The sequence below is a fragment of the Strigops habroptila genome, chromosome 4 (genome assembly GCF_004027225.2).
Source record: "Strigops habroptila isolate Jane chromosome 4, bStrHab1.2.pri, whole genome shotgun sequence".
Classification (NCBI taxonomy): domain Eukaryota; kingdom Metazoa; phylum Chordata; class Aves; order Psittaciformes; family Psittacidae; genus Strigops; species Strigops habroptila.
Genome location: NC_046358.1, coordinates 47427501 through 47448583, shown reverse-complemented (window position 1 = coordinate 47448583; position 21083 = coordinate 47427501). Strand labels below are relative to the sequence as shown.

Here is a 21083-nt window from a genome sequence, read left to right as displayed (position 1 = left end):
GTCCTGGACTGGGGAAATAAAAACTGTGAGAAAGACTGTAACTTGTTGAATTTTTTACCATAGGAGTCCAACATGCAGTTCAAATCTAAGTGCTAAATCTCAGATCTACAAAGTTTTTGTCTATCTGCAGAATATAAGTGCTGAAACTTGGCTGTGAGGCTTCCCAAAACAAAAGTCAAGGGCCACTTCAACACAGCCTTGTTCATTGTTGTAGAGAGACTGAGCTCACCTGCTGGGCCTCATTACAGAAGCTTATGGATGTTCTTGGCAAGAAAACAGATATCTCCCCGGGGGAGCTTGTGACCTGTAGCTAATATGCTAAGCACAAAGAGAAAGCAGCAAACAGTAACTAGAAATATCCCAATGCCCTTGGGGTCCTTCCTCTTTTCATCTGTTACAGGCTGAAAAAGTAGGATGTACATCCAACTGTTCCCACAGTGGTCTGCCCACTGCCCTAGAAACAGTTCACTCTCCCTTCACTGGATTGAGAAGACCATGTTAGAGACCGATGCAGTCCAGCAAGGTTCGAATAACAGCCCAAGGAAATCAGCAGCAATCTTGTACAGAGGAGAACTCTAGGAGACTAAATAAGGAAAAACAGAGTACTGCTATGTTTGTTCCTTTTTTTGCCTTATTTCCAGTTATCCCTGGATGACTATGGGCATCTCTCCCACCAGCAGTACTGGCTTCTGTACTCCTGTTGCTGCTGTGCCTCCTTCTCCCATTGTGAGCTTGTCTTCTCCCCTTCGTGGTGCTGGTACAATTCTTTGCAAGGCCAGTGGTCGAGTGGATCTGGGAACTCTCCCAAGTTTAGAAAGAATCTTCCCCGCACTTGCCCTGCCACTATTGCCCACAAGTTCACGAAACTGTGGCCAAGAACACTCTCTCACTTTTGTAAGGAGTCTGTGAAAAGTGAATAGCTGGGATGGTGTTAGAAGAATTAAGATATTTCCTAGAAATCTGGGTAAGAATTTTGAGAAGTGAGGATCACGATGCTGAAAATATAAATGGCAGGGATAATTAGGAGAGAGGCTCTAACACACTAGAAACCTCACAGTTGTTCCTGATTTTATTACATTTGATTGCATTGATGTTATACATTAAATCATCTTATCCATCCTCTGCTCTGTGCAGGAAGAAATATGTCAATTAATGGGATTTTGACAATTAACAACATTATTTATAGTACCACCAGCCTCTGTTAGAGAGATCACTAGGTGTATTTTACACCGCTAAGAATAATAACATTATAGCTGTGGGGATAGTTACTTCGTAACTCCACTCCAAGGAACCAAAGAGGCAGCATTTGGAAGGTTCAGCCTCACAGAAACCCACAGTGTGTCTCAGGGCTTGGATCTCTGTGGTGCTGAGCATCTCCTGGAAAATGCTGAAAATCTCCCTATCCAACTGGCAGCTGAGACCTCTCCCCACATTTGGGAAGGTGTGAAAAGTGTCTTTCAATAATGGGCTCTCAAAGTACAAGGCTGGGGAAGCAACAGGACCCCCTGCCTTGACATACAAAGCCCAGGAGTTCTCTCAAGGAATGTGTTTACTTCCTTCCTCCCTCTTTCCCCAGATCTTGCTAATTCCTATATTCTTCCAGATTCCTCAGGTTGGAAGATAAATAAGAAAAACTGGAAGATAACAAAATTTTTTGGCATTTTTGTTGTCTCTAAGCTATTATGTGATCAGGCTGTAGCTGTTAGTTCATAATTTCTGTTACTGGGTGTTCACCAAATGGTTGTAAGAAATAAAATTGGCTGTTTCTCTTCAAACCCTAATGATTTACATATTTCCTTAATGTAAATTCCTCCACTCTGCTTCTCAAAAAGCACCATCATCCGCACCTCTCTGCAGTGCGGAACAGTGGGGGAAGTTTCTTTCAAGTCCATTACCACCTCTCCAGAGTGACAGGACTATTTTACATTCCCCAATACTTCATCATGAATGGCAGCCAGGAGGATTTCCAAGGTGCCTGGTAGTCCTGGATTCCTCACATCTGGCTGCCCTGAGCGGCCTCGTTTCCCAAATGGTCTCAAAATGGAGACATCTTGCATTGCTTTTGAAAATCATGGCTATTACTGTACTTACATATTTAAATAATATTTCTACCCCAAGTGATGCATGACAGGGTAAATACAAGTCTCTGAAAGGTGCACAACAACTCTGATAATTGTATTTGTGTTTATGATGTCTCAAAGTGTACACACAGAGCATCATATGGCACATGAAGACAGAGTACCATACAGAGCACCTGCCCGTTGTGGTCTGCACAGTTATTTATGCCACCAAGTGAAAGAATATGTCAAATTTCACCTCCAATGTTTGTACCAAGCAGGAAACAAACTCCCCTCTTTTGGAAGAAGAGCTCACTGGTCTAATTTGGGTCTAAATCCTGCCTGATGTTGAGCATTTCTGCCCAATTTAACCTGATGCTTGGCAGCACTCTTCCAGTCCATTCTCAGCAGCTCTCTTTCCCACATTCATGGGCCACAAACTCTCTGTTTCTTCTGAATCTGGATGAACTGAGACACGAGCTCACTCTGCACTGGATGGTGTTGTGGAGCGGCATTTCTTTGGGCTTCCTCTCACTTCTGTGACTGATACCATCCTGCCTGTCCATGAGACTACCAGGGTAAATTAATAATGCTGTTGTAATTTTTTCCCCTTCACTCGCTTTAGCTGACAGAAACCCATGTGAAGCAGTTATGTATCGGTACATTCCTTCACGGTTTGTTTCTATCCTAGGAAGCCACTATATGAGCCAACTGCACTGTCGTTTGGCGTTCTCTTGTTAAACAGGGTCTCTGTGGGCAGAAAGCGCAGGCGTGTCTGGCAGGCCTGGCGCAGGGAGGGTCGCGTTGGGTGCCTGTGGCACTGCACGGCTGTTGATTCCGGGTGTGAAGTCTCAGCCGGCAGCGCTGGCAATCCTAACCTTGACCAGCAGTTGCCTGTCAAGAACAAGAGAAAATACGATCATTTTTGGCATCCTAGGTGTGGCACACCTGTATGACCCCACGAGCAAGCTGTCTTCCGAGCGGCGTGGTGGCAGGACGGGAAGGCTGTGGCCAAGCACACTCACTTCGGGGCCGCCAGCTGTGCCACGTGAAAACATCCTCAGAGGGACACAATGCTGCCCTGACCCGCGCAACGACGCCCCATCCCGCCGCCGCGGAGCCGTTGGGGCAAAAATGCCCCGAAAGCGGCACTGATGTTCCCGGCACCGCCCGACCCATGCCGGGGCCATGGCCCGGGATCACTCAGCATCAGCATCACTCAGTCACGGCCGCGGCCGCCGCCGCCGCCGCGGCGGCAGGGAGATGCGGGGCGGGGCTGAGGGCGGGACGCGGGGGCCGCAGCCCGCCTATCGCGGCGGCCGGGTGCCGTGACGGACGAGCGGAGAGGCCAATGAGCGAGGCGCTATGGCCGGGAGATGCAGTCTCGGTCGCGGGTGTCCTGCCAATGGGAGGCGCGGGGGCAAGGCCGCGGGCGGGGCGGAGCGTCCCGCCCCCGCCGTGCTGCGCGCGGCTGAGGCTGAGAGGTGGGAGCGGGCGCCGCCGCCGCCTGCTCGGGCTGAGCGGCCGCGGGGCCGGGCACAGCGGGCAGCCACCGGGGCGGGCGGGACACGGACGGACGGACGGACGGACGGACGAACGAACGAACGAACGGGACAGAGACGGGCCGCAGCATCAGCAACCATGGATCACTACGACCCGCAGCAGACGAACGACTACATGCAGCCGGAGGAGGACTGGGACCGGGACCTGCTCCTCGACCCGGCCTGGGAGAAGCAGCAGAGGAAGGTGAGCGCACCGCTCTCCTCTTCCTTCCTTTCACACACACACGCACCGCGGGGCTGCCAGGACCCGGCCTCGCCACCCCCACCGGCTGCGGCGGGGCCGGTGCGCTCCTGGCCGAGGCTGGCGCTGCGCGGTGGCGGGGCGGGTGGGGCGGGCAGGTGATGGTGGGGCGCGGAGGGGAGGGAGGTGCGGCGGCGGGTCCCCCCGCAGCAACAGATGTCCGCCCTGCCACCGGCACACGGCCCGCAGGTGCGCACGGGTGGAGCGGGGACCCCGGGGGGCAGCGGGGAGCGGTGGCGGGCCCCCCCCCGCGCTCCCCCGCAGCCCCGCCGGCCGCCCGCTGCCCGCGCCCCGGCCCCGCTGTCCCGGCAGCGGGATGGTGACTGGCTTCTCGTTTGAATGGTGTGGTTTAGGGCAGGGCTTGCGCGGAGCTCATGTCCAAAAATGGTAACATTCGGCCCTTTTTTTAAGCCGAAAGGGTGGCGGTGGGGAGGGGAGCTCAGGAGCAGCGCCAGCCTTGCCGCTCGCTAGTTAGGTATTCTTTTTTCCCTCCCCCTTTAGACCTAAAAGCATCCTGTATTAGATCACTCGGGAATCCTAATCCCCGAAACATTTCCGTTTTAGTCACTTCATCGGGCAACAGTAAGGCAGAATTTGAAGCAAACACTCATGCTAACATGGCAGGGCACTTGTTTGTTCTGGGATCACGTTTTGGATCCTGCCTGGCTCTGCCTGAGCTGTGAGCAGGCAGGAGGATCCACAAAGCTTCTGTGCTAGAGGCGAGGCTGTTGCTTATTTATGCTTAGATGATACATTAATATATATAATGTAGCCCAAGGTGTGGGGCTTCCTGTAAGGAGCTGGGAGCAACTGGGAAGGAGGGCACACCACTGAGAAGACTCCTCTTCCTCTTCAGCCCCTCTCCTTCCCTCCTCCCCTGCTTCCAGATGAAGGGTTTCCAGGTTCTCCTGTTCACAGCTGTCTGAAATGGTGCTGCTGAGAAGTCTTTCCCCTGGAGTCTGATGAGTTAGTTGAAGACAATAGCTATAGAGCTGCTCTCAGTGGTTTACTTGCTTGGAGGGACTTGGGTGGTGAGAGTAGACAGTAGGAGAATTAAAGCAAACAAACCAGGGCATTTAATGGAGAAAGAGTTGATGGCATGTGAGCTAACACTTCAAAAAAGCAGAAAGAGAGGAACGCAATCTTGGTCTGGGGTGTGGGTGCTGGATGGCTTATCAGAAGACCAGGTTCTATTCCTATGAGGAGGGAAGTTTCCTCCTCTTCAGAAGATCTGTTTGGCTGAGATCTGTATCTTCAGTTGCACGCCTATATCTGGCCCATACATCTAGAAACAGGCAGAGGGGCCCAGAGTGAGATGGGCAGCATTGCTCACAGGCTGCCGGGGAAAATGATTGTCATGCTGTGGGGGTGCAGGGTGAGGCAGATGTTTTATATGTAGTGGGACACTGACCTAGTTTTAAGAAGCAGGAGCTAAACCTTTGGATTAATATGTTGTCCCAAACACAAAGGTGTGGTATATGCTGTAAAGGGCATATTTTAATATTCTTCTTTTAATATTGCCTCCTTCCAGGAGATTTTAAGTCGTCTTGGTCCTATCACAAGAGGGGGACAGAGAGCTAGTCTGTTAACTTGGGTTACTTGTGCAGAGGAGGGGAGAATCTAAGAGGGAGTTTTAAGGAATTAACATACCTACTTCAAAATAATCAAGCCAATTTCTTTTGATGGTCAACCAGTTGATTTGATGTGCTGGGTGTCTCTCTCCAGCTTGCTGAACAGGATGATTCTATATAGTTTAGGCATCCCTTGGTGCTGGAGTCGCTTGGTTGTTTCTCTTTGTACTGATGGACAGCTGAAGCTGTTACCTTCTACAGTGGTGCAAGCTCATAGTTTTATTGTGACCCACCCCTCTGTTGTCTGTAGGTAGGAAGATCAGTTCTGGGATAGATGGCTCTTCCCAGTTGAGCCCGTCAGACTAATGCCCCCTTGGAGGGATCGATGTGGGCAGGCTGTGCAGGTATTGAGGGACAGCCTTGTTCCCCTCCCTGCAGCTAAATGTGACCCTGTTGGGGTCTTGGTCTTGCTTCCTTTAGAGGTGGGGAGATAAGTGTATCCGCTAAGCATAAGCCTGGGATGTGTGGTGTAGTAAAGCTGTCACCCTTTCTTACCTGTGAAATGAAATCATTGCGATAGTTTAAATATTTGTAACTGTACACATTAGTTAATGGCTTGCTGAGGTGAACAGGAGAGATATGTGCCTCCCAAATTATTCCTGTAGACTCTCTTCAGGCTTAGTCTTTCCTGGTTGACTCACGTGTTTTAGGTTTTCCTTCACCTAAGGAACACCTAGAGAATTTCTGACAAAGGAAATCTGTCTGATTTAGTATTAAATCTGATTTAAGTACTACCAAATTATTGCCATTATTATTTATGGCACTGCAGCCAGCCAGTGAGGCCGACTTGAAACTTCCATGCTCAGGCCCCCTCTGGGAAGGGAGACAGCATGTCTAAAGCAAATGTCAGGCTGAGAAGTGGCCATGTCCTGCTGGCTGTTTCCAACCCAGCCCCTTGTGTCCTGGCTCAGTAAGGCCCTGTGGGCTGGCAGTAGCTGTGCTTCAGTGCTGTCCTGCGTGGCTTTGTGCAGCTGGGACTAATTGAGGCTTGGGAAGCAAACAGTCTAGAGATATTGCTCAAAGATGAATTGAATCCAGCTCCCCTTCTCCTGTCTGCACGGGCTCAGCAGAGCTCATGGCAGGCGTCAGAAGCAGGAAGATCTGCTGGTTTCTAGTAATAGGCTCAACCGGCACACTGTAAGGACAAGAAGCTTGCTGAGTTTTCAGGGGGTGATTCACAGGTTTCCTACCTGTGCTGAGGCACAGATACACAACAGCCTTTGCTGTCTGGTGTGGTGCTTGAGATATGATCTCATGAGCTGCTTTGAGATAGGTATAAATAGGTGAGCTGCAGAGTGGAAGTTCATATTTGGAGGGTGAACCTTAGTCTCTTGAACATGATACAGGGAAGAGACACTGGTCTTGTGCCTCTTTCCACCTGCACCTTCCTGGGAAGTTACTGTTTTACAATGCAGGGATAAAATGACAGTTCCTGGGAGGAAAGCAGCTTTCCACGGTAAGTCTACTTTTCATGTCTATCAGAAGAGATTCTAAGAGGCTTTAAAGAACTTGTTGTAGCATTGCTATTCATAAGTAGTAAAAAAAATACAGTGTGCAGAACAAATTCAGCTACTTCTCACTTGATATAAGCCTCTGTACAGCCTTTTGTGTGGGAGCAGAGGGTCTCTTCTTGAGATTAAAATACTTTCCGCTTTGCACTGTTGAATTCATCTCACTAGTTTGTTCTAATAGCCTTTTCTTTCCTCTCTGTTCTCTCTTCTTTCCTGTCTGGAGTCAGGAGAAGAATGCTGAAAGCCACTGCAACAGTTTCACCTAGCTTTTGAGATAGTTTGCCATGTAAAAAGCATGTACCTAGGTGTTTACTGGCCAAGAGATTGTCACTTGTGCCCACAAGGACATTCCTCCCTTTTAATGACAAATGGTCAGCTGCAGTGTTCAAACTTTTCCTGAGTCACCTGGGGGCTTTTGGTGAAGGAGCTGGATTTGGCTTTGAGGGACTAGGGGAGCCCCTTGGCTCTCAGCACACCTGGCTCATCTTCGCAGGTGAGGGGAAGGGTAGTAGTGAGAAGGAAAACCTCCCGCCATAGCCTTCTGAGTGTCTCAGGGAGGACAAGAACGACGCTGTGGTGAAGCTGGTGCTGCTTTGGGGTGTAGGTGGGCGCTCAGGCCCAGTGTGCAGCAGGATCTCTGCTTGGCCACTTTAGTTTCATGAACTGGTTGTTCAAGGTGCACCTCATTCAGGGTTTATTTTAAAATCTGACCTGAAGCAACTTGTCCCAACTGTAGAGCTTGGGGGGGGTTGGAACTTTAAGTGCTGAATTGCTTTCTGACCTGACAGCTGCCATCTTGGCAATATGATTAGGAAGCAGTGTTCATTTGCAGCATGGAGAAGACAGCCATATACAAATTAAATGCTGTAAGGAATGATAGTAATGCTTTTCTTTAAATAAAATAATGATACTAAAAAAATCAAATCAATGAACTAAATGTGCTTTGTCCTTATCAAGTGTTGCTCTGCTTCACCAGGTTGGCATTTCTGTGGCAATGTGGCAGTAAATGATACCGCTGGCTGAGAGAATTTACAGCACTGCTGAAGCAGTGATAGCGCAGACTTTGGGAGCACCTTTTCTGCCCTAAACAAGTACTTACTAAGTACAGTTATTCATGAACTTACAGAAATTCCCTGTTAGAAATGGCAGTCTCCTGGATCCCTTCTCACCACTCTGTGCCATGCACTGCATGCAAAGATACACATAAATACAATGACCTAAAAAGCCATGAGTCTCATGGCTCTGCTGTGCCTGCATCCAACAGGTCTTACTGTTCTTATTAGGGTTTGAATTTTGTTGTCAAATGGAGCCCAGGTCCCTTATGGAAACGCCCCACCTCCAAGCCTGCTGGTAGCATGCTCTGGTCAGGTGGTATGAGTGTGACTAACATCTCTGACAGTCACAGCTTCCTTTTCTCTTGGATTGAGTGTCCTCTTGTCCAGACAAGGTCTATTTTAAGGAGGGTATCTAGATTTCCAGAAGGCTGCAGTGAACCAACACAGAGGTGTGATACCACACCTAATCTGTAGTTCGCTAAAGTTTTTTTCAGTACTGTCATAGATTCAGCGATGAGATAAATAGATGTGTGTTGGTGAATGTATAGCACTTGAGTCCCTTTGCTCCCACTGCGAGTGACACTGTGTAATACTTGACAGGCGATAGAGCGGGATAGTCCTTGTGTGTCTTATTTTGCACCAACCAGTATCAATACAGAAGCAGAATGACGAAATTCATAAGACTGCTTGCTCAGCTGCTTTTTTACAGTCAGGCAGGCAATATAGATCACCAGATATCTCTTATCTTTCAGATCAAGCTTTTGTTGTTTAACATACGTAGCTTATTGCCAGGTACTTGCTCTTCCAAACATTAAACTCAAAATTTCAGAGCTGGGGCTCTGGAAATATCTGGCTTTGTAGATCAGTTATTTGTCCTTCAATTTGGGAGCTGCCTCATACTTTTCTATGATCAGGTTTTGTCAGGAAGCTTGTGCTTGTGGGTTCTTAACAAGAACATGATCGTTCATTGTAACTTCTTGGTGATGAATGAGGCATGTGCACTTTGCAGTGACTTACCTGCCTATCCAGCATCTGATTTAAGGGGAGAAACTAAGGAGAAAGCAGACATGGGTTAAAAGGAGACTGCACATTCTTCGGTTTTGGGGGGGCTCTATAACAGATCCCAAGGATCAACTCAAGAGAACATGATACTTATCAAACCGTATTGAACTGTTCCTTCTCCTAATCCTCTGGGGGAGGATGAAACACCTCAAAGGCATCCAGCTACAAGCCCAGTGATGTAAAGCGTGTCTGTCTGGGGAATTTCGTGCTGACTGCTTCAGGCAACCAGTTTAAATTCTTGTGCATGTGATTTGGTAATGACATTTTTTCTGTGTATAAGTGCAAAGGCTGAAGAGGATAACATTGGTTTCCTCCCTGACTGCTTGCAGTGCTCGATGCTATAGCTTGGGATGTCTGGCATGCTACGTAGGGCATCTTTAAGGAGAAGCTGTTTGAAAACTTCAGTTTTCTTGGCTGTCTGATGAGAACTTGTCCCCTTAGAAGGAAGCACATGCTTTTGCATGAGGCGATGTTGTCTGGCTATGAAATTCAAGTGTAACTGGATAGTAGCTGTGAGAGTATAGGCTGGTAAACCTGTTCAGTAAAAGTGTTCATGAACCTGGGGATCACATTTTTAGAAGCCATGTGTGTTACAGTGGAGACCCAATGAACAGTACTTGGTCTTCCCAGCACTGAGGTGATCGCCATGAATGGTAGTAATATGTTCCCAACTGCTCCTGCTGTAGGCACCTTGCTCTTCTCATGTGTGCTGTGTGAGCAGTGCAGATCTCATGCATTTTTAACTGGAGGAGGAGCAGGGTTCAGTTGGCCTCCCCAGCCAGCTTGTGACTCTGTGTGCCTTTCTGTGCTGTCTCACTTAAGCTTTTAAGGTTGGCACAAGCAGCAGTGACAGAGGTGGTGAAAACTTGCACGAATGTGCAGGGGGAGGACTGAGAGCATTTCCAGGTGCCCGTGGATTATCACTGTTGTGCCTGATGCTCAGGTTGTTCTCTGGGGTGCAGTTACACTAGCAGAGGATGGCTGTGCTCTTTCTGGTGATGAGGTGCAGAAAGCAGTCACTGTAGAAAAGAGGCTGGAGAAGCTGCTGGGGAAATGATGGGAAGCTGCTAAAATACGATACATACAGTGGACTGGTCTCACCTTAATGTGTTGCGTCTGCCCCAGGGGCTTGGTGGATGTATTGCTGTGATTTTTATAGTTATTTTGTACAGTCTAAGCAATGGTGTTTGAGGAGGATGGGGGACAGAGTGCAATTGAACTTACTTTTCTTCTATATAAGAACATAAAACTGGTTTCTTGCCGTGTGTGACTATTGGAAACATGGTTACCATAAGGAATGTTCTTACCTTGACTTCTACAAATCTTGTATAGCAGTGTAAATTCCCTCAAAGCCATAGGCGACCTGTGCGTGTAGGGGGAAAAATGTATAGTATGCTTGGTAACTTAGGTGGGAGAAACATGACATTAGCAAGAAAGGCAGAGTCATAATTTCATCATAGAGGCATAAGATTTGCTCTGACTCTGGGACACTGGGGCTGAAGCATGTTACACAGAGCTTGGATGTGTTGGGATGAGTTGGTGTAGAGTGGTGAGATAGGCTTGTCGGCAGCAGGACCTTCTGTCTGGTGCCAGTCATGCCAGGAAAGTCTGGTTTACTGAGCTACCCACCACTTTACTTTGACCCTGGCACGTGAGACTGATATACAGGTTCCCAATAGAGTCACCCAGATCCCTGAGACTGAACTAGGGGCTTTTTGGGCCAACCCAAAGGATGCCTAAGTGAGCAAAACCAGTAGCATTAATATGATTAACCAAAAAAGCTTGCTTCCTGTTCCCCTCCCACTGTTGCATTCCCTGCTCTCATTCCCCCACTGCATGAGAGCAGAACTTGGTCATAGGATGTTTGTGGTGTGGCCTGGTGCCAGTTTAACCTCTTGGCTCCCTATTAGGTAGGAAAGCAGAACCGTTTTTTCCCTCATGTGGGTTTCCTGTCGTTGTGTCTTTCCCACTTAGCTGGCAATGTGTGTATCTTATTTGGTAAGGGCTGGGTTAGGCCTTTGCAAGCCAACCCTTGCACCAGTACAGCAGCTGGCTCACTTCAGACTTTTACTTGCAGTTGTCCTTTCTTGTCCTTCTTCCAAGTTCGTTGCCGCTTTGAAGCGCTACAACATGAACAAGGCTCTGCAGAGACCTTCTCCATGCTCAGTGCACTGAAACAGTTTCCATTGACAGGGCTGGGGTACGCATGAATAAATAGGGGATTTTAGTGTCTCATCCAGATTTAATCTTCGATTTGTCATTCTACTTATGTAGACTGAAAGCCTCCTGGAAATGTGTTTGTCCCTGTGGTGTGGGAAATGGCAGCAAAACTGGCCTTTCCATTGTATTGGAGCCAAGATGGGCTGGCAGGTGAAAAGGCTGTCTTGGCTATTAACATTCACAACAGCAGACACCACTTATGTGATTCTCCATACATCACCTGTCTGTGATAGATTGGAGTGGTTTCAAGTAGGTCTCTGAATACCATCAATCCAGGCTTCTGGGCAATCTTGCAGAAACACACCAGTGGGGACAGCTGATAGGCTGCAGGGCAGACTTCTTAAGAAGCAACTTTTTCCACATCTTCTTAGATGGCTTACGTGGTCATGGGGAGGAAGGGGTGGCTTGATGCATCGGCTGGGTGCTGCTTTAGCAGTCAGCTTGACTTTGCAATGATCATAGATTACTGTGGTGTAGGGTCAGCCCTTCAGGATGGGAGAGGTGGGCTCTGCTCATACATCTTATGCGTGCTCCTCATTTTCAGAAGGACCCTTGAGACATTTTGTGTCTCTGTGCCACACAGCGCAGTGTGGATGGGCAGCCTGTTTGCTCTGCCCCTTCCGTGAGCAGGGTGCAGGAGGCTGGGGAGATTTCATGCAGAATACTCAATTCTTCCTTTTACGAGGCTGAGGACAACTCTCCCATCCTACACAGGTGCTGAACCAAGGCCAGTTGGCAGCGGAGGAGGGACTTGTGCTTTCCATAGCCTTTGGATCAGGCAGCCAGGGCACTCGTTACTCCTTGCTGCAGCATATGATGCTGAGCACATGAACTTCACTGCTGCTGTAAATGGAAGTTGTGCTGTTACATCTTCGCTCCAGGAGCTAGCCCATAAAGGCCTCTGAGAGATGAGGGAGACCGAGAGAACCATGTATGGTCTCTGTATCCCAGCTGAGTGCTCTTTTCTTCATCATGGAAAGTGATGTGTACATCCCAGAACCCTGTTTCCTGGCCAGATTCCTTGGGTCTATAGCAGCTGAATTTCTCTTGCTACGCAGTGTACTTACCTGTGAACCCCTCAGTTTATTTAAATCTATCCTTCAGAAGATGAGTTAGTTCTGCTACTTAAATTTTCTTATTATCCACAAGAAAATGTTAAAATTTGACTCCACCGGGGGGGGGGTGGGGGGGGGGGGGCGGGGAGAAGGCATGTTAGCTGCTTAACTGCTAAATAATATCAAAGAAAGGACACTTTGTTTAAGGCTGTTTAGACTGTGTCCATGCCAGGGCTTATCACAACGGAAAATACTTAATTTCCTAAGGAAAACTTTGATTGCAGCCAAAAGTAGTTCCAGCTTTTTAAACGTATTTATGCTTCCAGGTGAGTTTCCTACATGTCTCTTCTGGTTAGGGAGATGTGGAGATCTCCCACCGATGAGGGAGGGGAGAGCGGTAGCTTGGGTGCAAGGGCGTGGTGGGAAGAGGAGCAGGGGGCTACATTTGTTCAAGCCTCTGCCCTCCCTGTAGCTATGCTCCTGGTGCTGCTGTACGGGAGGAGCACATACAGAGGAAGCGTCTATCTTGGCCACACCTGACTCCACACACAAAGCAAGTCCTTGCGCTTCATCAGCGCTTGCCCATCGAGCACCTTTTGGCAGTGGCACTTGCAGGCGGTGGTGCTGTGCAGAGGAGGTTGGTAGGGGCGGTGCATCCATGAACACGGTCTTTCAAAATGGCTAACACGTGGAAACTTGCTGTTTCCTGAGGGTTTTGTTGGGCCGTTGGGGAACTCTGGCCAGGGATGAGACTATTTCCAGCTGTGGTGAGCCAAGTGTGAACTCACTCTGGGCAAGGTGCCCAGCTCCATGGTTCTCTCCTGCCAGAAATCCTCACCCTCCAGCCAGCGATACCAAACTCAGTTTCTGCCAGGCCTCAGCTGAAGTCCTCTGAAAGGAGAGGGGAACAAGGAAACCAGGCACAGCAAGATACCGCTGAGGAGGGAGTGGGGGTATTCATTGAAGAGCTTGTGCAGGAGACACAGTGGTGGAGTGTCACCACAGAGGTGTGGTGCTTGTGGGTGAGGGCTGGCAAGGGTTGTAGGGAGAGGGAAAAGTGGGTGGTGGGGTACAAGGGCTTGGGTCTCCTTAGTTAGGCAGAGCTACCCAACCCACAAGGGTGTACTGCTGGCAGTGCCATCAGGGTCGTCATCAGAGAATGAGTATTGTTCCTTTCATGTGGTTTCAACACACTGGGGATGTCTGTAAAATAGGATAGTCTTTTTCCTTTTTTGTGGAAGCTGCTGCGGTGCAGAAGATACTCTTCAAGGGGGAGGCTGTGCATCTGGGACCTATTGCCCTCTAGAAAAGGCATGGCCACAAAACATTTCATCTTCCAGAGCTGGCAGTACTTCTTGTTGCAGTCTTTGTACATTGGGATAAGACTTTTTGCAGGGATCCATTGGTCCAGCTGCTTTTCTGCAAAGGCTGCTCTGCAGTCACATGCTGTGGAAGAACAAGGAGATGCATGAGAGGTGTGCAGGGACTCTCTCTGCATGGTCCTTGTATGGACTTTTAGCAACTGGACAGACTAAGGGATTAGAGCCTTATACTGTGGTGCTTCCAGTGCTGGCAGCAATTGACAGTGAAAGGAAACTTCGAGCTGCTCTTTCTGGTGAGCACTTTTGGCTCCTGGTAGTGTGGGTGTTCCTGTTTGACTGTTTGGTTGGAGCCAGCAGGTCTCTGTTAAAATGTTTCTAAAACTCCTGTAGTTACATCTTGTTGCATGCTGAAACAAAGTCTCACAGCACCATACTGTGTTGGTAACTTGGCGTGCACACACCCGTCTGCATCATGTCTTCTGGGTCCAGTCATGCAGAGGTGTTGGAGCTGAGGGAGCCGGCGTGTGAACACGGGATCTTCTGTTCCTGCAAGCACACCTCCTCCAACACTGATAATTTTAATGTGCCAGCATATCATTTAGTGACACATTACACTGCTGCTTGTGGCCTGTTGCAAACAGTCTGACCCAGCCAGCTAGTGACAGCCTCCTAACAGGGTGAACTGCTGAAAGCTGTTTCCATCCTAGACCCAAAGGAGTATTTCCCACTCCCTCCTATGATGTCTTGTTTCTTTAAAGCTGTTAACTGGCCAGAATCCAATCATTACTACTGTAATTAGTGAACTGCTTACAGTAACTGAAACACTTGAAGCATAATATCCTCTGTGTTTGCAGAGCTTGGAACAACTTTTGCTTGCAGTCCTGTGAGAGTTAATTACTGCTGATGGCCTTGGGGTAGATACAGGGGATACAGGGCACGGTTGGCACAGGCCATGCTGTCTCTCATGCCAAGCCCTGGCTGGTGCTACTTAGGCCTCCCACAGCACAAGAGAAGCTCAGAAGCCCATGGAGGTGAGCTCGTGTGCCCGGTTTATGGTGATATCCTGCTGCCCCTTTGTCAGAAAGAAGCCTTCTCTTTGCAAGCTGTGGTCAGAAGACATCAGCATTGGGTGGAACTTGCAAGGCAGCTGGTGGTATGAAGGTGTGATGTAGTAGCATTTGACATCTGTTTTATTACATGTCTCCTCTTGCTGTCAGAGTACCCTCTTGTCACTATGCACAGTATCTCTGCTGTCCTCCCACCCGCCAAATTACTAACTTTGTAGGCAAGGCCAAGAGACTTCAGCTCCAGATTGATTCTGCAGGACTAGGGGTTTTCAATCAGACACATCCCTCTGCTGCATTCTTCAGCCACTTCTCCTTTTGGGAGCAATGAGATGGCTTTCCTGACAGGAGGGCAGTATCAACGTGTTGTTCTCCAACCGTTGTTCTGCTTCCTCATTTTTACCTCCCGAGATGAAGCTTGTTGTAAGTCAGGCTCTTCCTTCTTGAGAAGGAAGAGGACGGTGGTGAGGAAGAAGTACGAGCACTTTTGAACTGGAGAGATGTTCTCACCCCTCTGGATCTTGTGCATGCTGTCAGCCTTTGCCACTGCTATCTGTATACTTACCTTATTGCCCCAGAAATCTACTGTTATCACTGATGTGAGCGAAAGATTGAAAATATACTTGTTGCCATGTAAGTCGAAGTGGTCAGTAAGGTGAGGAGGAAGTCCTAGAGTTCCAGCGGCCAGAGATCTATGTGGTGGGCCCTGTGATGTGCCAGGTTCTCTACCTGCTGTCCTGAGCAGAGTCTGCCTATTGCCTTGCACTCTACCTTGGCAACTATCTGCATCTTCCTGCAGTCCTTACTGTGCTCACAGCCTGCAGGGTAATTGGGGAAAGGAACAGTGTTTCTGGCCCTGCACCTGTACAGTGTTTGTACACCAGTCTGCACCACAGAACTCTGATCTGTGAGCATGGTTCCCAGGTGCTGTAAAGCCACGAGCGCTGAAGAGATGGTAACACTTAGAAAGTTCTATTTAAAATAAGTTATCTTAAGACAAGTTGTACTGATTATAGCTCGTAAAAGTTGCTTCCCTGTTTGTGGTACTTGTTTACAATCCTCTTGACTTAGTGAAGTTGTTTTCAATTCCGTATTCTGCACTAGCGCCATGCATTTGACTCGCTGTTGGTTTCAGGTGCTGGCACAGCCACCCCGCTTGAGTGCTTCCCAGTCTGTCCTCAGGATGAGATCTAGTAATAGACCACTTCAGATTGGTGCTTCTGTATTTCTGGCATCTTTAGCTTCAGATGTCTGCTTTCAGACTTATTGCTACAAACTTGCATGTACAGATAGATGTCCCTTTCTCCACACCCTTCCAACTCTGCCAGTGCAATACAGCAGTATTCGGTAGTGAGTTTCTGATGTGGGTGTAACCAAAGGGAATAAAATCATCAGCATGCTATTTTTTGTTGAATTTTGCTTTGAGTTTAAAGCCTCCCATGGTACTCCTTGATATCTTTTTCTACTTATAGTTCCCTATTTGAAATTCTCTTTCCTCTTCTTCTCATCTTCCTTTCCTTGCCCCACCTTCATTAACAGGAACTGGGAAGGGAAATCTGCGTTCCCATCTTGCTCTGCCATTGTGTTCAGTGATCTTATATGCTTTGAAGATTGCTGTTCTGCTTAGGTGGATTGCTGGCTTTCATGGTCTGATACATCAACAAAATGATGTGGTGCTGGAAAGTGTGGCACTTTTGAAACTTTTTGTTAGTAAGTTTTTAATAATTATCTTTAATCTCTTTCATGTAGAGACTGTTTTGGTGGTGTTGCTTGCACAGAATAAAAGCCACCTTTCCAATCTTAGTAGAAGAGAATAGAAATATTAGCTAGACATGCCTGTTTCTGTCTAACTGGGGCTTAATTTACCCTCCATTTGCTACTTGCTTTGCCTTCCCAAAAAGACAGGAGTAGGTAAAATATTTTTACATATGTATACTGGGGGATAGCACACTCCAGAGCTCTTGATGTAGTTTGTGTAGCACTTAGCTGCTTTTTGGCTAGTGGACTTTGGTACTTCTGCAGCCATACTAAAGGGGTGAATAAATGTATTGTTTAATTGCAGTCTGTAGAGTGTATTCTAGACAGTTTGCCAGAGTGTGACACAAGGTATATCCGAACTGGCAGTCCCTAACGATTCCAAAGACCTGCCAAAATCTTGGGGTTTGCACCTAATTTATTTAACTTTTGCATATGCAAGTGCTGAGTGTTCTCTCTTCATCCATTTACCCGGGGCAAGACTCACTCCAGATGCAGTTTCACAATCTTCAGTCCAGTCTGACTGTGCTTATCTGACACTTGTTCTCAGCTGGATGCATCCATGATCAGCAAAGAGTTTTCAACCAGATAACAGAATTGATCCTGCTGAGCCGAAGGTTAAGAGAAGGAGGTGGCAGGGTGGGGGAAGCAAAGGGTGAGTGCGGAGTGGGGCTGCCCACTTTAATGGCAGCTTGTCAATAAAGTGGTCAACACCAGCCCCTCAGCAATATGGTATTTGGAGCTGCAGCAAATGCAGAGAGGGTCTGGCTCAGGCAGCCAAAAGGAGCTTGAGGTTTGTGCTCTGTTCCAGGCTTCTGAATACCTTTTATTAGGTTGGAAAGCAAAGCAATGCTTTCTCACTTCAAGCCCTGCCCAAATTCCTTGAATTTTTGCAGCTTGGACCAGGTGATAGTTCTAGTCTGCATGTGAAAAGAATAAACTGTCCGCCAACTCTCCATAGGTAGGAATGCAGCTCAAAACCACCTCTAGCCATGCAAGACATTTGAGATTATGGGGGAAGGGATTTGGAGTGGGAGAATGGAAATCTGCCTGACACAAGTAAGTAATGTTGAAAGCAGTGATACTATGCTTATGGCTTGATAAAGAGGGCTGCCCTAGCAGTAGCTGCCTGAGAAATAAGTGTTCTCAGTGGCTTCTTCCCTCCCTTGCAAGCACAGCTTCTGTATTGCTCCAGCATAACTGCTTGTGGACACGAACTGTGAGCTAGATGAAAGAACTGAATTGGTATTAAAATTAATGTACCAAAACAGTAAGAAGGAGAAGAGTTGAACGTAGATAGTTCCCCGCAGTGAGGGAGCAGCAAGAAAATGGGAAAAAGCTGGACAGAGTCTAAGGAAAAAAACTCTGAATTGTTTTTGCAGTGGAAATAAATATAGGTGGATCTGTGTTCTGAACATTGCATTGCTTGGTTCCCCAAGCGCTGGCCCTGGACTGGGATTTGGCATCTGTCTCATTTTCAAGTCCAGTGCAGTCTCCCGCCTTCTGGAAACGAGTGCTTAATAGCTGGTCAAAGAACTGCTGTGAAGCAGCTGCTGAGCTGGGAAAGAAGCTGCTTCTGTTGCCTATGCAGGAACATTAGCCCCCTCCTCTTAGGCCCTGCAGAGATTGCCAGAGCTCAGAGTAGTTCACACGAACCCAGTTGCTGAAGCTTTGAGGAAACAAAGCTGCTCAGTAAGTGTAGTCTTTAGCCCTCCAAGTCTGAAAGCTCAAAACCTGAAGACTTTGCCATGCTGCTTTGCAGAATACCAGACTTCTTCCATGAACAGGTACCAGTAGTCTGATCCCCATCTTTAAAGATCAGCAAGGCTGCTGTAGGGAGTTTGGGGAGCAAAGGGCTGTGCTGTGGGTTGCCCCCTCGCACCTGGGAGCTGGTGCTTCCCTGTTGGGATAATGTAGTAGGACTGGCTCCTGCCACAGTGAGCTGAGCAGGAATCCCCTGTCAGCAGGATAATGCTCTGCTGCAATGGTTTCACTGATGGGTGCCTGGCTCTTTACTCCCTAACAATTCATAGTGCTCTGGTCTGCTTTTGCTGCCTGGTCACTGTTGATATGGACCTGTATTGCTCTGCCAACTGTTGTTCAAGTGTGCTTCAAAGTCTACAGCATGAACGTATCAGGGCTCTGTACTGAGTCTTCTTGGGTAGAGCTCAGCCTTCAGCAGTCCTAAATAGAGAGAAACCACACAGAGCTGGAGACAGGCTCTAAATTATCAGGGTTGGGTTCTTAAGCATCAGGAAGTCAGGGGGGAAAAAAAGTCCTAGAGAGTAGCCTGCTAAATAATGCAAGAGGCTTAGCTATTTTGGCAGCTGAGGAGGGAAGAAATAAATTCTAATTCCTTAACAATACCTTACCTGCGTGCAGAAAGGGGTTGGCTGGCTCATGGCATGGGAGACAGACTAATGTGGAAATGACTAACTTCCTCTGGCAGTTGCCAGTGCAGTGCATAGGATGTAGGAGGTAGGATGTGTGGAGGTACTAGGCCACTAATAAGTGTAGCTAGGCTTGCTAAGTACCAGGTTGAACTTAATGCTGTGGAAAATCCACTTTCTGAGTTGGATTGCCTGATTTGTGCAGGAAGAAAACGTTTCCCTTACAAGCACAATACTCTGTGGCCATCTGACGGCACAAGAGGAAGGAAGAGTTCTGCAAAGGTTAGATCCTACGTGCCTTGGTGATAGGATATGTGATCCCATGGGAGGGAAGAGGATCCCATGGGAAAGAGGGGCTGAAATTCCTCTTCCCAAGCTGTACTGGATACTGGTGCAGGGTTGCGTGATTATAACTGCACAACAGTCATGGCATCAGCTGGAGTGGGAGCACAGTGTGTGATGCCCCGCACTGGATGCTTGAGCAGCAGCTGCGGTGTCTCTGGGTGATGGCCAGTACCTACTGTAGTGTGTAACAATCGCGTGATTGCTTGCTGAGGAAAGGGTTGTGACAACTGTGCCCTTGCTCTTCGAGGCCACCCACTGGTTATTCAGTGTGTTGGGAGTGGGATTATTTCTTCCTGGCCCGCAGACAAGATTAGCTTGAGCCTCCCACTGTGGGATCTTAATTACTCATACCCTTTTTCCTGTAAAGCTGCACGTAGACCGGTGGTGTTGTGGGATGTGGCTGTGGCTGTGGCTGGTGCCCAGCCATACGGTTGGGTCAGAGTAGGGCAGATCACTGAATAAAGCAGACTTCCAGAGGCCTGGTTATGGTGGAAATCGCATTCATCCTTCTTCAACCTTCCATTGTGTGGTCATGGTTTTCCAGAGGAAGACAGCAGCAAGCACCAAGCTGAAGACAAAAGGCCAGTCAGCCGGTGGAGACACTGTTTTGCTGTTCCCACTGCAACTTTGTGCTGACATCCAGCTGCCAGCAGGAAGAGGGTTAAGCGCACGTATCACATGGCACGGTTCTGTTTACTTCTCATAATCGGGGCTGGCATCCAAATCCGGAAGAAGATTAGCACTTACCCAGAGACCCTGAAACAATGTGTTTCATGGTGGTATTCCTGTAAAGCTATGCAGTCTGCCATAAGCTCTCTTGCAGAGACCTGCTCATCCCTGCAGCCCTCAGAGGGAGCTGTTGAGAGAACATAAAATGGACAGTTCTAGGAACAAAGACTGGATTGGGCTGAACTACATTTATTATTGGTCTAAGTTTGAAGCCAGGGGAGTTTTGCCACAAATTAACTTACTCCATAATAACTTGATCCCTACCAAAGCAGATCCTGGCTGGTCCCTGGTTTGAGATTAGTGCATGAAGCTATCCAGGCTCAATAGCAACCAGACTGGGAAATGGGACTGTGCCCCTTGGCATGAGGTTTGGATGGGTGTCACTCAGCAATTTGGCCAGTACTGGATACAAGCAGTTGTGGTGGTGGAAAGCCAAGTATAGAATTCAAATTAGATTTTGAGGTGTGGTTTTGGACAAGAGGGAAGGTGTAATTTTGCAGCATGATATATAGCTTACCATTGCTATCAGCGTGGGCATACCTGTAGCAAACTTCCAAGGAGCCCAAAGGCAGGGTGTGATTTACCTTCCTTCTGCACAAGGCAGATTCCTCTGTTTTTTCCCTCTAACAAACTCATTTCTTCCCATAAGCACATACACACCATGGGGCTTTTTCCCTTTGGTACAGTAGCAGTTCATTTGCAAAGACCTGCCTTGTCCTCCTTAGAGTTTCAACATGTGGCAGCAACCTGCATTGCTGCCAATTTCCAAAGCAGTTTCTGAAGACTCCTATCATCTCTTAGGAATGGCAGAAGTCTGTTTTCCCCCATGCTTCCGAAGATCTTCTTCCATCACCACATGATTTTCATCTGTCTTACCTGAAAAGTCTGATCATCCATGGATAAAGTTTACATGAATTAGACGTGGTAGACAAAGGATGGAGAGGTGTACTCTCCCCTCCTCCCCCCTCCCCTTCCCGTGATGAAGCGAAAGCTAATGGAAAAAGAACTTCTCCTGACCCATCCTGGTTGTTGTTGGGGTCTATCTGCTTAGGAAGCTCTTGGTCTGACGGACCAAGAGGACAAT

At 48.1% G+C, this 21083-nt stretch overlaps 1 protein-coding gene across 5 annotated transcripts in view; it reads left to right on the top strand.

Moving 5' to 3' along the window:
- Positions 1–3497: 3497 nt before the first annotated feature.
- ACTN1 (actinin alpha 1) overlaps positions 3498–21083 on the top strand; it is an 88678-nt gene continuing 71092 nt past the window's right edge. For 3 of the 5 annotated variants that reach the window (XM_030483369.1, XM_030483373.1, XM_030483371.1), the window contains exon 1: positions 3530–3803. In XM_030483369.1, the coding sequence (XP_030339229.1) occupies positions 3699–3803 (105 nt within the window). In that variant the 5' untranslated portion in view covers positions 3530–3698. Of the gene's footprint in view, positions 3804–21083 lie in introns of all 5 variants that reach the window. The other 2 variants (XM_030483372.1, XM_030483370.1) reach the window with 1 other exon arrangement.